At 39.5% G+C, this 21045-nt stretch overlaps 2 protein-coding genes across 6 annotated transcripts in view; one reads left to right on the top strand and one right to left on the bottom strand.

Moving 5' to 3' along the window:
* Nucleotides 1–1220, bottom strand: part of SETD3 (SET domain containing 3, actin N3(tau)-histidine methyltransferase) — a 63846-nt gene extending 62626 nt beyond the window's left edge. For 2 of the 3 annotated variants that reach the window (XM_067294951.1, XM_067294949.1), the window contains exon 1: nucleotides 1145–1218. The gene's annotated coding sequence lies outside the window, so the exon portion shown is untranslated. Of the gene's footprint in view, nucleotides 1–1144 lie in introns of all 3 variants that reach the window. The other variant, XM_067294950.1, reaches the window with a different exon arrangement.
* CCNK (cyclin K) lies at nucleotides 444–20990 on the top strand. 3 transcript variants are annotated; one of them, XM_013940744.2, is made up of 11 exons: nucleotides 444–576; nucleotides 3141–3409; nucleotides 4431–4512; nucleotides 5318–5449; nucleotides 6265–6370; nucleotides 6510–6567; nucleotides 9156–9325; nucleotides 12355–12641; nucleotides 16692–16725; nucleotides 17812–17886; nucleotides 19651–20990. In XM_013940744.2, exons 2-11 carry the CDS (start codon nucleotides 3213–3215, stop codon nucleotides 20271–20273), a joined length of 1764 nt encoding a protein of 587 aa, XP_013796198.1. In that variant the 5' UTR covers nucleotides 444–576; nucleotides 3141–3212; the 3' UTR covers nucleotides 20274–20990. The 3 variants fall into 3 exon arrangements, with proteins under 3 accessions (XP_013796198.1, XP_013796197.1, XP_013796199.1); XM_013940743.2 differs by lacking the exon at nucleotides 444–576 and adding an exon at nucleotides 1679–1782; XM_013940745.2 differs by lacking the exon at nucleotides 444–576 and adding an exon at nucleotides 2042–2159.
* Nucleotides 20991–21045: the final 55 nt, after the last annotated feature.

Genomic DNA, 21045 nt, shown 5'->3' on the forward strand with positions numbered 1-21045 from the left:
CAGCTTCTGTAGTAATATGGAGAGGTTGCAACACCCAGGCTGTGCAGGAGCAATTTCCCTGCAGATAAGCAGTTTAAATGATACTTGGCTTAAATGCAGAATGTTTATTTTAATGTTAAGAGTCACCTTTTTCCTATTAGGTTTAGCCCCTTTACTAAAAGCAGGTTACAGACTGTGTGAGAAAAAGAAACAAAATAGAGTGCTCTTTCCCTGCCATGGAAAGGCACTAAAGAATCACATACCAGCAGAAACATTACTGAGCCAGATCTTGAGAACTGGAGGTATGGGAGGCTCTTTGGAAAGCTAAAGAAGTAGGAGTAGGGAGTATTCAAAATGTGTCACATATAAAAAAAGGAATTACATCATGGGGAAAGCAGTTTTAATCCATTTGTTTAACTCTACTTTCTTATCAACGTCTGGGGGATGGGGCAAGGGAAATGAGCATTAAGAAGTGAATGCCGCTGCCTCACTCACTCCAAAATCACGCAGACTGGGTTTAAACAAAACCCACCCACGTCGGAGCAGAGGAGCAAACAGGCGGTGGGCCGCGGAGAGCACGCCAATCTCCTCTGGCAAGTAAGTGGGAGAGAGAAACAGGATGACGAGTGGGAGCCGGGAGGCGGAGTGGCGTCACCCCGCTTCCCCCGGCGAGCGGGACGGAGGCCGCATCTCCCCCGAGGGGGGAGCCGGAGCCGGAGCCGGGCGCCGAGCAGGAGGCGGCGGCGAGGCGGGCGCTGCCCCGCGCGCGGAGGGGGCGCCGCGCGTGGGCGCGCGGCGGGTAACGGCTCGCTAACGGCCGCCCGCGAGGGCGCGAGTGGGCGCCGAGCCTCCCGCGACGGCGACGCGGCAGCCCCCACGGAGCAGAGCGCGCGGGGCAGGGCCAAACCCCAGGGGAAGGCGCCTGGGGGCAGCGCGGCGACGGAGCGAAGGGGACGGCGAGGCCTGGGCCGGCGCCGCGCGCCCCGCGGGGGGAAGGAGGGTGTCCGGAAAGGGCCGCGCGTCCCACAGGAAGGGGAGGCGGCGGGGCGAGGCGAGGCCCCTCCGGGGGGCTCCGCGCCGGGAGGGGGCCCGGGCCGGGCCAGGGGGCGGCCAGCGCCGGCCCCCGCTCGGCGGGCGGAGGAGGGCTGGCGGAGCCCCGCCTTACCTCCCGCGCGGCGGCGGCTGTGCCTCGCCTGCTGCGAGCGGCGCCGAAGCCGAGCTCCTCTCGCCGGACACCGCTGCCGGGGGCGGGCGGCGGGAGGCGGTGGCCGCGCTAGCCCGAGCCCCGCACTCCCAGCGCCCGGCCCCACCCCGCCCCGCTGCCGCCATTGGCCCGACCGCGCCGACACGGAAGACCCCGCCCCCTCCGGGGCCCATAGCGGCCAATCCGCAGCGACCACCCCTTCGCCTTCGCTACCGGTCTTGGAAAAGGGCATGGCCGCTCCCCCATTGGCTGCAATTTAATCCGTGCCTCCGGCTTCTTACTGGCTTTTGCGGCTTGCAATCTTCTCGCTCCTGCTTTCTGATTGGTCAGTTCTAAGGCCACGGGAGCGCGTCGCGTGCCTGCTCTTCGAGTTTAGCAGACGCTGAAGGAGACGGGATTGGCTGCGCGGGCTGCGGGTTCTCATTGGCCGTTAGTCCGCAGCGGCTCGCTGCTCGCGCGCCATGCCCGCGTGACGCCGGCGTGATGACGCAGAGAGCGGCCTGGCCTGGTTCCCAAGATGGCGGCGCGCAGGGTGCGGAGGCCGCGCTGTCGTTAGTGGCTCTGCGCTCCCGTGGGGTTTTCTCTCCCGTGCGTGGCCTGTGAGTGCGTTATGGGGTGTGGGCACCGGGGCGGCCTGCCTTCCCCGGGTCGTGGCTTGGGGGGCCTGGCCCGGGGAGGAAGAGTGAGAGAAAGGAGCCGGGAGCCTGGAGTGTCTGGCGGGGGCGGGGAGTGAGCGCCCGCCCGGGCACTGGAGGCCTCGTCTGCGGCGGGAGGGGACACCGGAGGGGCCGGGAGGAGCTGCCTTCCCCCCCGGCCTGGGGCTGCCAGGGTCGGGCTCCGTCAGCTAGTTTGTTCAGAAAGGAGAGAAAGAAAAAAAATCTTTAAGATCTTTTCAGTATTCACGAGGGGTTTAAAAAAAACCCGAAACCTTATTATTTTGCTTTTGATTATTGTGGTTTTGATTGCAGAGTTTGAGGTGATTGCTTTGAAAGTGTTTTTAGGGGAATTAGTTTTGGTTCATTTGTTTTTTACAATTTTGCTTTTGGGAGTCCTTTTGCTGCTCATAGAAGCAGCTCTCTTGTTGCTTTTCAGAAAGGGAGTTTTAATGTTAGTTGAGCTTTAAACTGTTTACAACTTTAAGCATCAAAATAAAATGTAAAGAAAATGGTCTCTCAAGATTTGTAAAAATAATGTTTCCTTGATAATAATGATGGGAGTGTGTGGTGGTGCTACTGGGCTGTTTTACTGACTCTAGAAATGGTTTCAAATAACCATTCACTTCTTTGTGACAGATGTCGGATCGTCCTGTCACTAGTACCTTTAACAGTGGAGGTTCCACCAATGTGAATATGGAGCAAAGGTGGTTTCCTTTGTTCTGAAAAAGAGAAACTTTCTGAAGTTAGACAAAGGCACTTTACTTTAAAGAGGGAAACATTAAAAAATTAAGCTTAGCTTAATTTTAAGAGCTTTGCATTTGGGTCTTTCTCTGACTGTTATACTTAGAGCAATGAATTATATCATTTATATTATACCATTCACTACAGAAACCCTTGCAGGTGACTACAGTAGTTTTTGCATAGTATCTGTAGCTTATTGAATTACAATGAAATAATCTTATCCCTGTTTTCTAGCCTGAAAGAGATAAAGGTGCTAAGACAGTTTTCATTCTCACTTTCAAGTGAGACATGGATGGACATTGGTTATAACCCAAACACCAAAAAGTTATCTGTGGAACTGTATGCTGTCAATGTAGATTTGCAAAATACAAGTCAACACAGGAAAATAACGTGCTAATTGAGTGTGATCAGTTGCCTTGTTTTGGGGATGGTTTTAGATCACACAGTACCATACAGACTCCCATTACTTGATTTAATCTTTCTATTACTCATCTTTGAGCATGGAAAAAAAAGTTCCTTTTCTGGTATTTTTAAAGACATGTGTTTTCCTTTTCTTAAAGGTTCTAAAGCTACTACTACCTGAAGACTTCCTTTCGAAAACTTATCAAGCAAGAACAATTCTATTTTAATAAATGAAGGAGAACAAAGAAAATTCCAGTCCTTCTGTAAACTTGGCAAGCCTGGACCATACAAAGCCATGCTGGTATTGGGATAAGAAAGATTTGGCACATACACCTTCACAGTTAGAAGGGCTTGATCCAGCGACTGAGGCAAGATACCGCAGGGAGGGGGCCAGATTCATATTTGATGTAGGAACACGTTTAGGCCTGTATCCTTTAAATTCATGATGGTATAAAATGTCTTTATGAATTGGGGTTTTAAAAATAAAACATACTAGAAATGTCTTTGTGTGCTTAGTCATTCAGATGCTACTTTGTCAGTAATCAAAGATCTCTTGAGTTTAACTGCCTTTTGATGTAACGTGTTTCTACATAATTTTTATCCATTTATTGAATAAACAAGGTTTCAACTGAACTCCTGTGGTAACAGAGAGGGAAAGTGGTATAGACTTTCCAGTTATGCATGACTTGGTCTTTTACTGCATGAATCTACAAAAGTTCTTAAATTTTGAATTCTGCACTTTTTCTGTGTATTTTGCCTCTGAGGCTTCTAAATTCTTTCTCTCTCCCCATTTTTGTTTAAGGTGTGGTTTACAATTTTGTATACACTAGTAATTTCTCCTCACTGTCTGTCTGTTATAGATTGCCACTTGAATTTCTCGGTTCCTACATTCTTGGTACTTCTTTTTTCACTTCTTTGTTTAATAAAACCTGACAAAGATGAAATTTCACTTTTCTCCTTAAAGGAAAGAGTAGGGAGCATATTTAGCTTTTATTTGCATTTATAGATGTAGTTAATGACTAATCTCTCTGCACACAAACACTGAAATGTGAAGTGATAATTCTTCTGTTTCTTCATGTACCCACCACTGTTTTGGGCCTTTTCTGAGGCAGGTATGGATTTTATCATGTGGATGGCTTTGCATGGACCCCCTCTATTAGATATGCATGGTCATGACTTTACACATGTCCAATAGATGCTTTAGGTATCAACTGCATCTGGGCTGAATCATAGTATTTATGCAGCCTTAAGTTTTGGGGACTTTTTTTTTGGGGGGGGGGGTGGCTTGCTTCTAAAGCCTTTAGTTTACTTGCAGAGCTTTTTAACTGGTCGTTAATGGATAATTGAGTTACTTGATACAACAGAATGCAGCTTTTCTTTGTTCATGTTTGGTTTTGAATTTGTTTTATGCTGTTTATGTGTTTGAAAATCCTTAACCTGTGCCACAGACACTATGATACTTTAGCAACTGGAATAATTTATTTCCATCGATTTTATATGTTTCATTCCTTCAAACAGTTCCCCAGATATGTAAGTATTTACAGTACTGATTACTTAATACTGCAGTTGTGCTAAGCACAGGCTATTTAAATTGGTAACGGGTTACTTGGGCACTGCAGCTAGGCACAACTCTTATTCATAGCATCACTGATTTAAACCAAGCAATGTCTACTTTTTTAGTATTACAGTATCGTGAGTCACAGAGCAATGATAGAAAAAACTGTGACTTGGAGAAAGTTTAACTTTTGAGTTATAGCTTTAGAAATAAATAAGTATTATCCTTTAAATACAGGGTTATACAGCTCCAGTAAGTATAATGTTTTCCCTATGATGAAAGGTAGGCATTTTATATAAATAATCACAGTTTAAAACGTGCTGTTCTGCCTGTTTACACATTTTCATTTATGCTTAGAAATGTATTTGTATTGCTATTGTAGTTATGTCATGGTGATGATATTCTTTAGAAAGAGTAACAGCTATAGTTTTTTCTGTTATTATGATATTATGTTGTTATGCTGAAAGAAAACTAAAAAAAAAATTTTTAGTTACTATCTTAAAACTGCTTGACAGGCAATACTCTATCAAGACAAATTCTGCTTTGAATTTCTAACCATGAAATAAAACTGTATATAATGGACTATTATCCAAAATCTATATTTGCTTTGAAGATGTAAAAGCTTAAATTATCACTGAAGTTAGAAGCTAATATGCTTATTAAGTCTTTCCTGGGAAACTTCTGGGAATCTGTTAATGGAAGCTGACACTGCTTTTAGATATGCAATACAGTATAGTGTTGTAAATGCAGACAGCTTCTTGAAAGCACTTTCTTTTTTAGGTAACAGGAGCCTGCTGTCTCTTCCTGGCAGGAAAAGTTGAAGAAACACCTAAAAAATGTAAAGATATAATCAAAACAGCCCGTAGCTTACTAAATGATGTACAGTTTGGACAGTTTGGAGATGATCCAAAGGTAAAGATACTAATGTTGAAATTTTATTTCGTCCTATTGTACTCCAGCAAGGTGGCTCACGCTCATTAGAGCACTGGCTGAATTTCAGTTGTTCCAATTACATGTTCAGCATGTAGCTGTGAAAATACTTCTTGCTAATACAAGTAGTTTTGGAAGCCCGCTGGGGCAAATGGTGGTATAAAAGGTTTACATTTCATTTCATTATGCAAATTCTGATTTGGGGGTGGAGGGGAGAGAGTAAAAGTAAACCAGTCCATTTGGTCAAGAGCTACAAATGTCATCAAGACATAAATTGTATTTGACAGAGTTGTAATGCGGTATTAGAAAATAATTAGTAGCAAATCTTAAATTAGGTATAAGAACTACATCTCAAAGTATTAGGAAGTTTCCTGTTCAGAATAATTGGCTTGGCAAAGCTATGCTTCTCTCAATTTGTTTATTATAAATGACAGAAAAATGTGAAACCACTGAGAGAAATGTGCTGGGAGCTTCCTTTTTTGCCATGGTTTTCTACATTTGGCGCTTCTGTGCTGTATCTGTTTCAGTTCTTTACTCCATGGAGAAAAAGTTTTGAACACCACTTCCTCCCTCTCCCCCTGCCCCGCAAAAAAAAAAGAAAAAGGGGGAAGAAAGAATATCTGTGATTAAAATAATTTTTAAGTTGGAAAAGTTTATTTTCTCTTTGGAGACATACCTTAATCAAGCAAAAGCAGGCACGTGTTTGTCTGGAGGTGTTCTGTAGTCATACTTTATGCCAACATAAAATATGAGTAAAAGAAGGAGTAATATTGTAGTTACCTTGTTACATTCTCTAGGAAGAAGTGATGGTCCTTGAAAGAATATTACTACAAACAATAAAGTTTGATTTGCAAGTGGAGCATCCATACCAGTTCCTTCTCAAGTATGCCAAACAACTCAAAGGTAAAATATTACAGGGTGAGCAAGTAATGCTTGTTCTTAATCTGTGATAATTAACATTAACAGTGGGAGGTATTCTCTTCCAAACTTTTTGTCCTTTCTAATAACTTTACTTATTGTAACTTTTCTGATTATTTTTCAGGAGACAAAAATAAAATTCAGAAGCTGGTTCAAATGGCATGGACGTTTGTGAATGACAGGTAAGAAACTTCTGGCAACAACTTCTGACAATGAAATAGTTACTGTTCTTCAGTTTATTTGGGGTTCAGAAATTTTTTTGAGGAAATGCTCATGATTTTTCTGCAAATAGTGAAGCCAGCTGACGTATTTCTTGATACAGGCATTTTTCAGTTTTTATTTCAATTTTTCACGCATGGTATTTCATTGGGCATGATGAATACAGGAGTAGGCCCCTAAAACCTATAACATTTTGTGGGAAGGATTTAATGCTTACGTTCAAAAAAAAATTGTTTGGAAAGACCTAACCACGTTATAGATCTTCAGATAGAAGTTGGCTTCTTGCCCAGCTCAGGACATGTTCCTCATTCTGAGCAAAGAAATTACTGCAAGATACCATTCAGTTTCCATGGTTCATTGTCATAGATTCTTGGTTATAAACAGTGTTGTTTTCAATTCTGTCATGTTGGTCAACTTTGAAAAAGAAGAATGGGATATTTTAGCAATAATAAACCATTAAATTTAGTGGAAATACGGTTTTTAGAGGTAGATTTACAATTTCTTGAATGACAGATTTGTAATACTGATACAAGAATCATATCAGTTAATGTGAGTGCATGTGGAATCATTTTTGCATGTGTAGTGGCATTTTAAAAGAGAACTTTACGCACTTCAGTTCTGCTAAGGTGAATTCTACAGAGCTGGGCAAGTTAATTTACCGACGGCAGTTAAGTGTAATTATTATTTTCTGTAGCAAGTTCTTAAGACAGTATTGAAGTGGCCGAACTCTTCAGAAATGCGAAGCCTTCAGTAGAACACCATTAAAAAAGAGGTGCATTTTTATTCATATGCCTAACATTAAATAGCCCAATGTGGGTCCAAATTCTCAATCTGTAGATGTAACCCAAATAGATTATTGGATTGCATAACAAATAATACCACATAACCTGCCCTAATTAGTTTGAGCAAAAGGTTGTTTAGCATGTTTGTGTGCCAGTAGATGTATACTTCAGCTTCTGTCTCTCTTACCAATGGTGATGCTTAGGAAGAAAAATGTATGGTTTGGCTCTTACTACTGTAAAGTGCGTTAGGAAAAACTTTTCTGTATCCATCAAACTTTGGACACTACTATACTTGGGTTTATGTGGTGTTTAATAATTAATTCCAGAAAATGCATTTCAGGAAAATGCTAATGTGAAGCTAGAGTGATTGTTTCAAATAACATTTCTCTGTTCTTGTGAGGCTGTTTTGTGCTTGCTTACTAGGCACCATATTAGAAGTGTATTTGTTTTCTAGGATCCTGGAAAAATAATCCTATACTTTGCACTACAGGCCCTTAGAAAAGGGGATTTTGTTCTTATGCAACTGTAATACATCCCCAAGTAAATATCATGAAGGTAATAATAATAATAAATCAGTGTTTTAAGAGCTATTTCTTGTGCTTTTACTGGTGATTGCTGGCTTGATTGCTCCAATATTGAAGTATCTCATTTGCCTTGAGTCATCTGTAGCCCACTAAGAGAAGAATGATTTAAACCACTGTATAGGCTGTGGTTTAGCAATTTTTTTAGCAATAATAAACCATTAAATTTAGTGGAAATACAGTTTTTAGAGGTAGATTTACAATTTCTTGAATGACAGATTTGTAATACTGATAAAAGAATCACATCAATTAATGTGAGTGTATGCGGAATCATTTTTGCATGTGTAGTGGCATTTTAAAAAAGAAGAGAAGACTGCATTTTGGTGCATTTAAGGACATAGTAATGAAATCATCAGTGAATTGGCACAAACTTAACTGGCTAGCTGGATGTGAAATTGTTTTAATTTAATGGGAGGATTGTTTAAGCAGATCTTATATTATGGAATCTACAGAAGAGCTAAGTTGCCACAAAAAGAAAAACAAATTTTGTAATTTAAATTGTGAGATTGTGACTTGAATGCATTTAATACCAATAATATCAGCTACTTTGCAGCATTAATTATAACAAAGGCTACTCAAGGAGAACCTTTTTACAGCTTGATCTAAAACTTACAGCTTGTCAAGTTTCTTCACAAGTTCGTCCTGGCTGTTGTTCTTTTTTTTTTTTAATTATTTGTCTATAATTTATTGGAAAACACTTGAACACTTAAACTCTAAAATTCAAATGTGTGTGTCATTCCCTAACCAGTGAAATGCAGTGGCAGCATACTTCAGTAGCAAAGAACATGAATACTGTATTTAGTTAATGCCACGCAGAAGACCATAGTGGAATATAGCTATCCATACTTGAAATATTGTGTTATCTTTTCCCTTTCTTCCACACTCATGTGGTGTTAAGGTTTCCTATTTTAAAGCTCTACGTAAGTGGTGTGTTACTGCTGCAGGCAAGTGCTCTCTGTATTATATATTTAAAATTATCTTGTTTAGTGGTAGCAGTAATTCAGAACAGCTTAGTTTTGTAAACTGTTTTATGTAACAAGGCTATTTTTAGTTTTCTCCATTTAAGTTGTACTCATAGTTTATACCCTGTAAGTTATAGCTATTATACATTAAAATTTTGTACTTTGACAATCAGAATTATCTTCAGGTCTGTGGGGGTTTTTTTTGTTTGTTTTTAATATCTTCTAGCCTCTGCACTACACTGTCACTGCAATGGGAACCAGAAATCATAGCTGTTGCAGTTATGTACTTAGCAGGCCGTTTGTGTAAGTTTGAAATACAAGAATGGACATCAAAGCCAATGTACAGACGATGGTGGGAACAATTTGTCCAAGACGTTCCTGTTGATGTTCTGGAAGGTATGGGGAACACTTGCTACAAACAAATGAATTTTTTCCTTTGACTCTGTGATCCGGGTCGTAGGTAAATTCAAACTGCTTTTTCTCTGCATCTGAGTCAAAAATAATCGTGTAGAGTATGCAGCTCAGAATACATATGCTATACCCTATCCAGATTCATAATTAAACTTTTTAGACTGGCTTAGTCTGGAAGCATCTTTGATTGTCATGATTAGTCTTTTGGTCAATATTTGTTTTACTAATTATTTAGTTTATAGCCCAGCTAGTTAAGTGCTGGAACTAATGAAGCCTAGTTTCCAGTGGTTTTCTCATTGACGATCAACCTCTTTAACAGAGTTATACTAGGGCTGCAATAGCAGTTCATATCTTATGCTGTGCTAGGACTGAGAAATAGATTCCGTGGTTTCTAATAGCGTATGTATTCTGGATCTTTTTCATCATTACAGAATCTTAATATTGTTCCCTTCATGTTATCTGAAAGGCGTAAATTCATCCATCACATTTTCTTTTAGGGTAGCTAGTGGGATTTCTCCTGTGCAGACTATTGTTTTTCTGAATGGAGGAACACACTATATTTTAGACTTAATCCTTCTGTCAGAATTGCCTAAAACAAAAAGATAATCTTTTTACCACAACTGTTGTGAATTTCATACCCTGTAAGATTCTGCACAGGATCACAAGAATTTTTTCTTGTGTCTTGGTCTTTGAAGTCCAGTGGTTGGCTTTTGACAGCACTGAATTTAAGGATTAATGATCCTGTGACACAAATAATTAGGATACTAGTTGCTCAGTATCGTAAGATTGGCTGTACTGATTTAGACCAACAGTCGCATCCAGTTCATTTCCAGTACTGGCCAAAGTAGATGCTGAAGGAATAACATTTATAATATTTCCCCTAATAGAGTCTCAGTATCTGGTCTGGATGGTTTTGTGAGCCTGATCCTGATGCAGCTAATCAGCCCAACAACTAATTAGTAACCTGCAGTAGATCTCTATTCCAAGTATTTGTCCTGTGTCCTCTTGAATGCCAGTAAACTGTTTGCCTTCATAACATCTTTGTCGATGAGTTCTGTAAGTCTGTTACCTGCTTCATTAAGAATCACCACCTTCTCTCTGTTTTGAACCTGACTCCTACTAGCTTTGTTTCATGGCCCTTTGTTCTCGTACTGAAATACTCTATCCCTGTCAGCTTTCCCCATGCCGTTCATGATTTTGCAGGCACCTGTCATATCCACTAAGTAGTGTCCAGTCTGAGGAATTCCAGCTTCTTTGAACGTTACTTACATGGAAATCCTTCCTTGCCTTTGAACATTTGTGTTGTCCATCTGAACTCTTCCAGTTCTATTTCTCATGCTTTTGAGATGAGGAGTACTGTATATATGTGATTTTGGTCCCAAATTATGGAGGAACCATGGGTTTGTACACAGTACCATGTACAGTACAGTGGTAGAATGTTTTCTATTTGTTCTTTACTTCTTTTCTGGTCATTTGTGGTTTGATTTGTTTTTTGACTTTGTGGGTCTCTGAGCCAATGTTTTCACTGAAGTGCCTGTTTTAACTCTAAACTCTTGCTTTTGAACATAATGACCTGCTCAAAGTCTGTTATTTTATATATAAAGGTAGGACCATTTTCCCCATGTGCATACTATGCATGTTTCTGCACTGAATTTCATCTGCAACTTTATTGCCCAATTGCAGCAAAAAAATTTAGACGTAGTTCTTCATTGTCTGCTGTCATCCTGCTAGTTCAAATAACTTTGCATCACTGGCAAACTTTGCTGCCTCCTTGGTCACCCCTTTTCCAATTAATCTAAGACAGCAAAGATCCCAACACAGACTGCTGCAGAGCTTGGGTTCTTCTGTGTCGCAAGAGATGATCACTTACTGAAACCCTGTTCCTTTCTTTAAATCAGTTTATTAGCTAAGCCCTCTGCTCCTATTCTGGTGCCGCTTAGTGTCATTAAAAGTATTTGAAGGATTCTGTCAATTGTTTTGAAAATCTAGGAGGACTGTATCAGCTGGCTTACTCATTTATGTGCTTGTTGTCCTTTTTGGAGAACTTCAGGAAGTTCATAAAGCAGGACCTCTCCTGACCCTCATTAAGTAAATTGTGGTTAAGTGGCCACTAATTTGTCTTTATTATAGTTTTTACTAACTTGGTACAGATGTCATCTATAATTCTGTAAACTGCTTTATAAGCCTTCTTTAAAAATTGATGTCATGCTTGTCATTATCTAATCTTGGATACTAAGGAATTTTTAAGCAAAAGGATATGTGCTGCTGTTCATAATTCAGATATTTTATACTTTGGTTTCTTTCAGAACTCTTAGGTGAATACCATCCAGTTCTGGTGATTTTTTTTTTTTTTTTTTTTTTTTAATAAGTGATTACGTGCTGTATTTGCATTGCAGCTTCATTCAAAGTTGCTTCGATTTAAGCCAGATCTTCTGCTAAATCCCTGCCAAAGAAGGTTGTAGCATGGATATCTCTTCATTTTCTGCTACTGCATCAGTGAATGCAGATGCAAAGGACTCATTTAGCTTTCCTGTAAAGGTTTTGTCTTCCTTGAGTGCTGCTCTTGCACCCTGTTATCAGTTGGTCTTACACGATCTCTGACAGATTTCTTGTTCCCAATGTGTTGGGATAAGGATTTAGTACTAGTTCTGATTTCTTTATTTATTTGCTCCTGAAACTTTATTGACTGACCTAATTAGACATATATTTTTAACATTTACTCTTTGTCTTGTTTACTGTGTCGCTGTTAATAAGTTCTCCAAGCACACAGTAATGACATGCAATATATTAATACCGAGACACTTTATTCTTCTTCTTCTGGAGGGTGTGCATATACATCTATTCAGCATAGGCAGAAGGAACTCAAAAATACAAAAGTAAATTGAAAAATAATCTTTAAAAAAAAAATCTGTAGTGAATTTTCAATGGATTTTTTTGAAGTAAAAAACTTGACTGTTATATTGAATATACACTTGTACGTTACAGATGTATAATGTTTGAACTTTCTTTTTTAGACATCTGTCACCAGATTCTGGATCTATACTCACAAGGGAAGCAGCAGATGCCTCATCATACTCCTCACCAGCTGCAGCAGCCACCATCTCTTCAATCTGCACCCCAGGCACCTACAGTACAGCAATCGCAGCAATCCCAGGGTTCAGAGCAGTCACAGACTCAGCAACAAAAGGAGTCGCAGCAGTCAGCACAACAACAACAGCAGCAGCAGCAGCAAACACAAGCACAACAATCAAAAAAGCCCTCTCCCCAGTCAAGTCCTCCCAGACAGATTAAAAGACCAGCAGTAAGTTTAGTAAACTGTAACTTATGTTTTATTTTTGTGCTGATCTGACGTCTCTTTGAGTTAAAGGCTGCACTGTGCAGCAAACTTGTGGTTTCCTTTAAAAATGAGGCTAGTAAATAATTTTGTGTGGCAGACTTCTATTGATTGTACACAAGTATGTAAGTGCAGAACAGTCTTGACAGTTTTGGCATACCACATACTCATTCCACTTGAGGCAAGCCCAGTGAACTGACTTGTTAGTGAGCATGAACTGTTAAGGTTTTAACTCTGTTGATGGTTCTGTGCTACCAAAATTTTTTTCGCTATTGAGCAGGCTTGATTTAGGGAATGTCTCTTGTGCCGTGTCAGATTCATGTACGATATTTGTTTTTAACTGCCATACTTGAATGTAGCAAGATGTACAATGTTGATGAAAACACTATTTGACTTTTTGACCTTTGTTTACAAACATATGAGGAAGGTGACTTTTAAAAAGTATGTCAAAATTCTTGAGCTTGTGGTTAGGAAGAGTCTTCCAAAATAATCTAAAAGCAGTAGAAGCTTACAAATGCAAAATACATTCAAGTCTCATTTTATGGTCTGTATTATCACCTAATCATTGAAAATAAGAAAGCGTGTTGGCAGTTGGATAATATCACAAGTACTCTGTGTGCTTATCTGCAGTCATCAAGTCCAAATGAAGATTTTGAACCTTTATCTACACTTTTCGTGTTTGTTTCACTTCCGAGTTACCAAAAAAAAAGTGTAAAAGTGTTACCCAAATCTTCACACATCTACATAGTAGGAGGAATGTTTTCAAAAGTAAGCTCTTTAGAATAAGCCCATTTAGGAAATAAATTTTGTACAGCTTATGTTCTCTCTTGTTGTAATCAACGTATGCCCAAACTAGATGACAGATGGTAAGAAAAAGAAACAGGAAAAAACAAAAAATAATGCACTGGAATGGGATAGGAGGAGTGCAACATCTTCCTGATAGCAGCCTCCCGAAAAGAGAAAAATGAAAATCTCTAAAACCTTGGTGTTTTTATACAAGATATAGCCTACTACTAGAGAAAAAAAATTGCAGCAAATGTGCAGTTCTTGCACTGAAGACGTTTAGAGTTGTTCAGGATAGAAAGCTGATAAAATGTGTTAACTACCTTAGCAATTGGGAGAGCTCTTTATAGGTAGTATGTCTTTCTTCTTAAACTCCACCTTTGGCACAAATTCTGTTTGGGTTGTCAAATCTGTAGGGCAAGTAACTCTTTTCTTATTTGTCTTGAACAAATATGCCTAGGAGAGTTTGGCACGTCAGAAACCATAAATCATTTGAATTTTTTGTATGTGTCCATCTGTTTGATTGTAAGTTGTTCTAATGTTCTACCTTCACAGTTCTACTCTTTCACCCTCTCCAATGTTATGAGTTAATGAACTTCCTTAAATGATAGAAAGAAGTGATGCCTTCTGCATGAATAGAGACTGTTTGTGCTTTAATAGTCACCTCTATTCAGGATCTCTGGGCAACTTAACTTTTCTTGAAATTGGAGATTAAAGTCCACTACCTAATAATTGAGGAATTAGAAAGTACAGTTAGATAAGTGTGGATACTCTCTAGACATCTAGAGCAAGTATAAAGTAAAAGGTGAATCACAGGATGAGTGTTGTAGGAGAACAGCGCAAACCATGAGAAAAGAAAATGTGATGATTTGAACTCATTATTGTTCCAGAAAACAGTCAGGGAGAGCAAGATGTTTAGTGTTTAAAAGATTTACTTGGCGCTTCTAAAATGTTCTTTAGTTGGCAAACTGTACACCTTATTAAAAATGCTTGCCTCTTTTTGTAAATAGGGCTTTGCAAGATTTCTCTTTCAGTTTGTATAGAATACAAATATGCTTTATTCCTGGAGGCCAGATTTTCCATTTACATGAGCTCTGATAATTCTATATCCTCTACTTTCAAGCAACTGAGGCATTGGCCCCTGATTTACAGACCCATACCAGATGTCTAAAGCATCTGCACATTCTCTACATCTCTGGTGGTGAAGAACCCTTGAATGTTCAGTTGACTTCATTAAAACATACTGGTGAATTATTAGATGTAGAAAGTATATTTAATTTGATAAAACTAAAAATTGTTAATTGGAGCAATTTTTAATGCTTGTAGAAACAGCACTAAGGGGACAGTTGCATTAGGGTGTGGACTGAGCTTATGAAAGTCTTAAATAGTAACTAGTATGCTATTAAATCATTAGTTTTGACTGAGATGTCATGGCTGTAGCAATGCAAACAATACAGTATTCAGTACAAAGAAAAAAAAAAGCTCATCTCTTCATATATGACTACACTTTTGCTAGAAAGCAAAGACCTGGCTAAAATGACCATGTCAAACTTACTGGAGGAAAAATGTTTAGCAACTGCCATTTTTAGAGAAGTGCTTTATATTTTGATAGGCTTTGGAGTTGTTTTTGATTCTTTCTTCTTTAGCATAAGTGTGGCTTAAACTGATTTTTGTTTTCCTGTTACATAAGCTGTCTCATATTTGGCTGCAGTTGCTTGTTCCGTACTAACAGCGTGCCTCATTGACATTACTCTCTTAACACTGCTGCCTGTAAACAAGTACACGATAACTGAATTGTCTGCCACTTGAAGTAAACACTTGGCTGCACAAAATAAGTGATTTTTTTTGGAAGTTCTGAAAGTAAATAGTGGAGACTTGTTTCTGTTTGAAAGTGCAGGGGAGATATAATATTTGTGTGTAGTCTTTACAGACAAGGAAACTAGTTTTGGAAAATCAGGCAGAGAGCCTGAATAAAATGAGGGCGGCAAATGAGTCTGTGCATAGTCATCAGGAAAAGTGTGTGTGTTTGGAATAGAAAGATTAAGACCGACCTTAAGAAAAAAACAAAACAAAACAGGAAGGTGATGGGAGATGAATTGAAATGACTTCTAAGGAATGCAAGAATGAGATAGCCTCAGGCAGGCCTTGAGTAATTTTGCATTGGACAGCCAAAATCTTGAGAATACTCAACAGAATAGATGAAAATTCACAGTTCAGATTCGAGTGAAATGTGAATCGGTTCCTGGTGCAGAAGCTAAAGTGATGTGAACTGAACAACAGTTTGTGGAGGTAAAACAACTGGAGGTAAATAGTAACTTAAACCTTTCATTCAGAAGGCTTTGCATCTCCTTGACTCTTACAGTTACTTTTAAATACATATGTAACTGAGCTTATTGTACTGAAAAATTTCTGAAAGGTTTTCCACTTTTCTCCAAGACCATGAGCTAGCCATCTCAGTTGGAGTAAGCAAGCTGGGAAGGACTTCTCAAACTCCCTTGTCTGTGACTCTTTAAAAACTAACAAAACAAAACAAAAAACACGTGTAATCAGAAGAGCGATGTGAAGTTTTGTGAGTTTTGCTCAGTGTGCATAAATATTCTCTGGTATAATATCTGGCTTTTATACAGTGCTTTCCATCTGAAGGCTTCTGAAATACCTGAAATGCTCAGCTTTATGCTGAGCAACACTTTCACCATCCTCCTGTCCTGGTAAATAAAGCATAAAGGCCTGAAGTGGTTTTGACAAAGGTCAAATGACAGGTCAGTAGCAGAATCAGGAACAGAGACCAAGTCTCTTGCTCTCAGCTCAGCGAGCAATTTACTGGACTGTGATTTATCTGCCGTAGATTTATAAATAAATTAAATGAGATGGTAATACTCAACAATGAGAACAGCAGGAAATACTGTATTTAAAATAGCTGTAGTTTTTCTCAGTCTCTTCATTCTTCCTCTTAAGCTGGGCTCTCTGTGTGATTTTATTGGTTTGTTCGGTATTGTATTGCTGAGCATTAATAGCCTTCTCATAAAAATACAAAAACAGATGAAGGGTGTGCCTCCCCCTCTTTTGGGAGGAGGATTGAGTTGGAAACTGGTTCTGGTTTAGTCAGATCTGTACAAAAAGTCTTCAACAGGCCAAAGTTGTTTCCTACTTGGTTTTCTTGTTACTGTTTTGAAATGCTTTGTATTTTGCAGTGGTTGTCATGTTGTCTTGTTTTCTTTTGTTTATTTTAAACAGGCTGTATCTCCCAAAGAAGAAACAAAGACAACAGGTATGTCAATATTTCCTAATGATTCCTTTCATTTTGTGTAAGCAAAATTGCTCTGTTAGCCAGACTGAGTCACTTGCTGATGTGTGCTTAGCTCACCTGCTTGCAGGCTGGGGTCATCCAAACTATTTGATACCAATACTGCATCCTTAAATATGTTCTGTAACTATTTTTAATGTTCCTAACTGCAACACTTACGAAAATGTAGTATAGCTGTTCCCCAAGAGTCCCTTAATACAGTCTGTTCAGTAGCTGTCTTGCTAAACTAATGGCATCTCAACTTACAATTCAGCGTATCACTTGGAGTAGTCCTCCAGCAGGCTGTGAGATGTTGACACCACTGAAGGTGCCATGTCATTGAATATCTGGACTAGTAAATCTATTAGTAGTCAGTGACATAAGTAATCAGTTGTTGGCATGGCTGCCAGTAAAAACATTTTGTATTAATACACAGCCTAGCTTAAGAAATACTTCACCATAGTGATCCCATCCAATTCTTTTGGTATGGTGGGTTTTTTTTCTTTTGCTGTTTTTTGTAATAGTCTGTTTCAGGATAGCTAGGACTTGATTCTGTAATCTTTCCTTAGTAAGTTTGGCAGTCCTCTCTCTCTAGCTCTGCAGAGAGATTCCAAAGAGCTGTCCCTTCTCCCACCTCTCTCCTGTGTAATTTCCTTTCTCTGTTTGGTATCTAGACACATGTTCCATTAGCAGGGCATAAGAGTTCAGCTTCTCCTGAAACTTACTTCAAGTATTGACAAGTTCCAGTTTCTGCTAGACAACTACACATGCTGATCTGCACTTTCATACTGTTACTGGGACAATTTATCTCTAGTTATAAAATACATAGCTTGAATTTGTAAGCCTATGTTTTTCTGGCAGACTGGTATGTGATACTTGATGCCATTTTATTAATACAAAGGTCTTGATTCTAGTTAAATTTATTAAATGTGCCTAGTATATAGGGTGTCCACTGCACTTTGCATAGAGAAACATGATAAATGATAGCCCTTCGCATGAGGCTGGAGATGGACTTTGGTTCAAACGTATTACAGTGCAGTAGCAATTTAGGAACTTTCAAATGTTTTTCAGAACCACCACCACCATCTAAAATTCCTAAAATTGAAACTTCGCATCCACCAATACCTCCTGCGCATCCGCCTCCAGGTAAGCTTTTATTTCTTAAACACTGCTTCTCTTGCAGTTTACTGCTTTGCTTTTCATTCAGATGGTGGTAGTGGTGTGAGGAGAGGGATTGTTGCCTTCATTAATCAGCTTGGCATGTAAAAGTACTGGGCAGATAAGCTTTGGAGGGCATTTCATCTTTGTAGCACACTTTTTTCAAATCAAGACCAAAAAGTTATGATGGAAATGAGCATATACTATGTGGACAAAGGCAAAATAAAGCTCTGAGTGTTAAAGGCCTAGAAAAATAAACTAACTGTGGTTAGCAGGCAAAAAGGGACTTGTGTCCTTAAAAGGATGCCATACTGTTATCGCACTAGCTTCTAACTGTCCTATTGAAGTCCTGCATGTTACATCTTTATTATAGAAACTCTGCAGGTGTGTAACCCTTTTAAACAAAAGGGGTATGCTTTATCTCGGCTATGTCCCAAAAGAGGGCTTTCATCTGCCAGAGAACTTTTTAACACTTCATGCCTGCCTTGTTTGCAAAATAAATTTTACTGTTGTAAAAATGTGCTTCCAGTGCTTTGACACATTAGCTGTCCTTCCACTGACCCATAGATATGACACAAATATTTTATAGAGCATGCTTCATAATGTAACTGCAAGATGAAAGCTTCTAACAGGGAATAACAAGAGAGAGAAACAATGCTCTGAAATATAGTAAGACCACTTTTTTCCCCATTTGTTAAAATCCAATTAAGAATGAAGGTGTGTGATTTTGGGGTTTTGGGTTTAAGATAACGTTCATCATTCCTTCAATTAATAAATCTTGAATGCGTATCTTATATTCAGAAAGATTTTGGCAATGAGCAAATTGCCTGTTACAGTTTAGGAGCTACAAATTCTTGAAATTGTAGGTACCACAGGCAGAATACCCACCTTGCATAATCTAATTATGTAGTTGTTCTAGGGGGCAGTTTTGCTGTTAAAACTATGACTGCTTATATAGGGTAAATCCTATATAAGTGCAGGCAACTAGCTTCCCTTATTTAGAGAAGACAGCTTAATGCACATTCTTCTTGAAAATGGCTAAGTACAATTCTGTAAAATTTTGACCTTTTTATGAACTTCCCTGGGCTGTTGTACATTGAGCTCCCTGAAATTAATCAGTGGATCAAAGCTGATCAGATTTCATGTCCCAAGTAACCTATACCAATTTCTTTCTTCATCCTCAGTGTGTCGCTTCCTGCCCTCCCCCCCTCCCCCCAGCCCTGTTTTTGATAAACAGATTTAGAAATGAATGTTAAAGACTTGAGACTTTGGCCCATATTCTCAAATAGTACCTCAGAACATTTGAGGCAAGTGAAGTGCAGCGACTAATCCCGGGCCACCTTCTGGAGTATAAGAGAGATGGAAGGGAGGCATGGACTGCACAAGACTGAAACACTGATCAGAAGATTTTGAGTATCTTGGGTCCCATGACTTTTTAAAATCTGCTAGTTGTGCTTCTGTCCATCCAGTCTGCTAACTTCTGCTGGTTGTAGAACAATATTTAAGTTGTAAGAAAATCAGTAATAAGGAAAAAAAAATGTAACTTAAAATGGGAAAAGCTGACCTTGGAGCTTTGGTCTGCAGCTTAGTAATTTTATAGTGACCTAGTAAGATCTAACTGGATGGCATACAGAGACTTAGAGAATTGTGGAGTCCTCTTTGGATGCGTTTATTGGAGGAAAATTGAAGAGTATTCAATGTTGTTGTTGCCACCACCCTTCAGAAAAATAAACGAAACTTTTTGTGTTCCAGAGCGCAAGCCTCCTTTGACAACTTCAGTTTCAATGGGAGAAGCAGAGCAAACTACTACCGTGGACTCAGTAGATATGCCAAAGGTCCAGATTCCTCCCCCTGCTCATCCTGCCCCAGTACATCAACCTCCACCTCTGCCACATCGGCCCCCACCCCCACCCCCAACCAGTTATATTACAGGGATGTCTACTACAAATTCTTACATGTCAGGAGAGGGTTATCAAAGTCTTCAGTCAATGATGAAAACAGAAGGACCAACATACGGAGCTTTGCCACCGGCCTATGGACCACCAACTCACCTACCATATCATCCACATGTCTACCCTCCCAACCCTCCACCACCAGTTCCTCCTCCACCCCCCACTTCATTCCCTCCACCCAATATCCCACCTCCTACTCCTGGATATCCTCCTCCACCTACATACAATCCTAACTTCCCACCTCCAAGACTGCCTCCAACTCATGCAGTACCACCTCATCCACCTCCAGGGCTGGGAATGCCACCAGCTAGTTATCCCCCACCTACCGTTCCTCCAGGTGGACAGCCACCTGTACCACCTCCAATTCCACCACCTGGTATGCCACCTGTAGCAGGACTTGGACGTGCTACATGGATGAGATAGCATGAGGTAACTTTTGCATGGTATCCTTTCGTGTTGATTAGGCAGGAGTAGTGAGCCAAAAACTGCATTGTAAAGATGAAGAGGAGGATAATTTGTATAATTTAGATGAAGAAATGAGACCATGAAATGGAAACTTAGCTGATCTGTTTGCAGTATTGTTTATGGTGAGTTATATAGGCTTCTAGATTTTAATTAGCTTTGCAGTATCTATTCTAACTTTATACATTTGACTGAAGTCTAAATTGTCTCGAGTTATTCCAGCACTGGATTACTTTGTACTAGCAAAAATGTTAACCAGCCATATTGGCTCAATTATATCAGTAAGAAGTAAATTTCCTTCTAGAAATCAGTGCCTATTTTTGAGTATCAGAATAGCCAGATACCATGAAATCTCATCTACAGTAAGAAGCTTCATTTTCATTAACAATTAAAACAACACTTGATGTTAAGCATCAAAGCTACTTTATTTAAAAGAGATTCTGAATGCTAGATGACTGAAATCATTTTGAGGTGTTTGCCTTGCTGATATTTTTGTTTTGGAATGTACTGGTATCTTAAAGTATTGTATGTTTACACCTATTTGCAGATTCCTGTACATAATATATATATTTTCTAAGTGTGAAAGTCTGAATGTAAAAACCTACTGTGATTTACATCCTGGTTATAAATGGGACTATTTCATTCACACCTACCCAAATAAAATTGGTTCTGAATTTAGTGGATTTCCAAGTTTTTTGTATTAGTTCAGAATTCATAGCTGTGGTACATTGCA

Source organism: Apteryx mantelli, chromosome 4 (genome assembly GCF_036417845.1).
Source record: "Apteryx mantelli isolate bAptMan1 chromosome 4, bAptMan1.hap1, whole genome shotgun sequence".
In the NCBI taxonomy this organism is placed as follows: Eukaryota; Metazoa; Chordata; class Aves; order Apterygiformes; family Apterygidae; genus Apteryx; species Apteryx mantelli.

Bases quoted from the DNA above. Each gene is read 5' to 3' on its own strand.
- CCNK (XM_013940744.2), top strand. From the start codon at position 3,213: ATGAAGGAGAACAAAGAAAATTCCAGTCCTTCTGTAAACTTGGCAAGC. The intron at 12,642-16,691 runs GTAAGTTTAGTA...TATTTTAAACAG, and splicing joins GACAGATTAAAAGACCAGCA to GCTGTATCTCCCAAAGAAGA. The intron at 16,726-17,811 runs GTATGTCAATAT...AATGTTTTTCAG, and splicing joins AGAAGAAACAAAGACAACAG to AACCACCACCACCATCTAAA.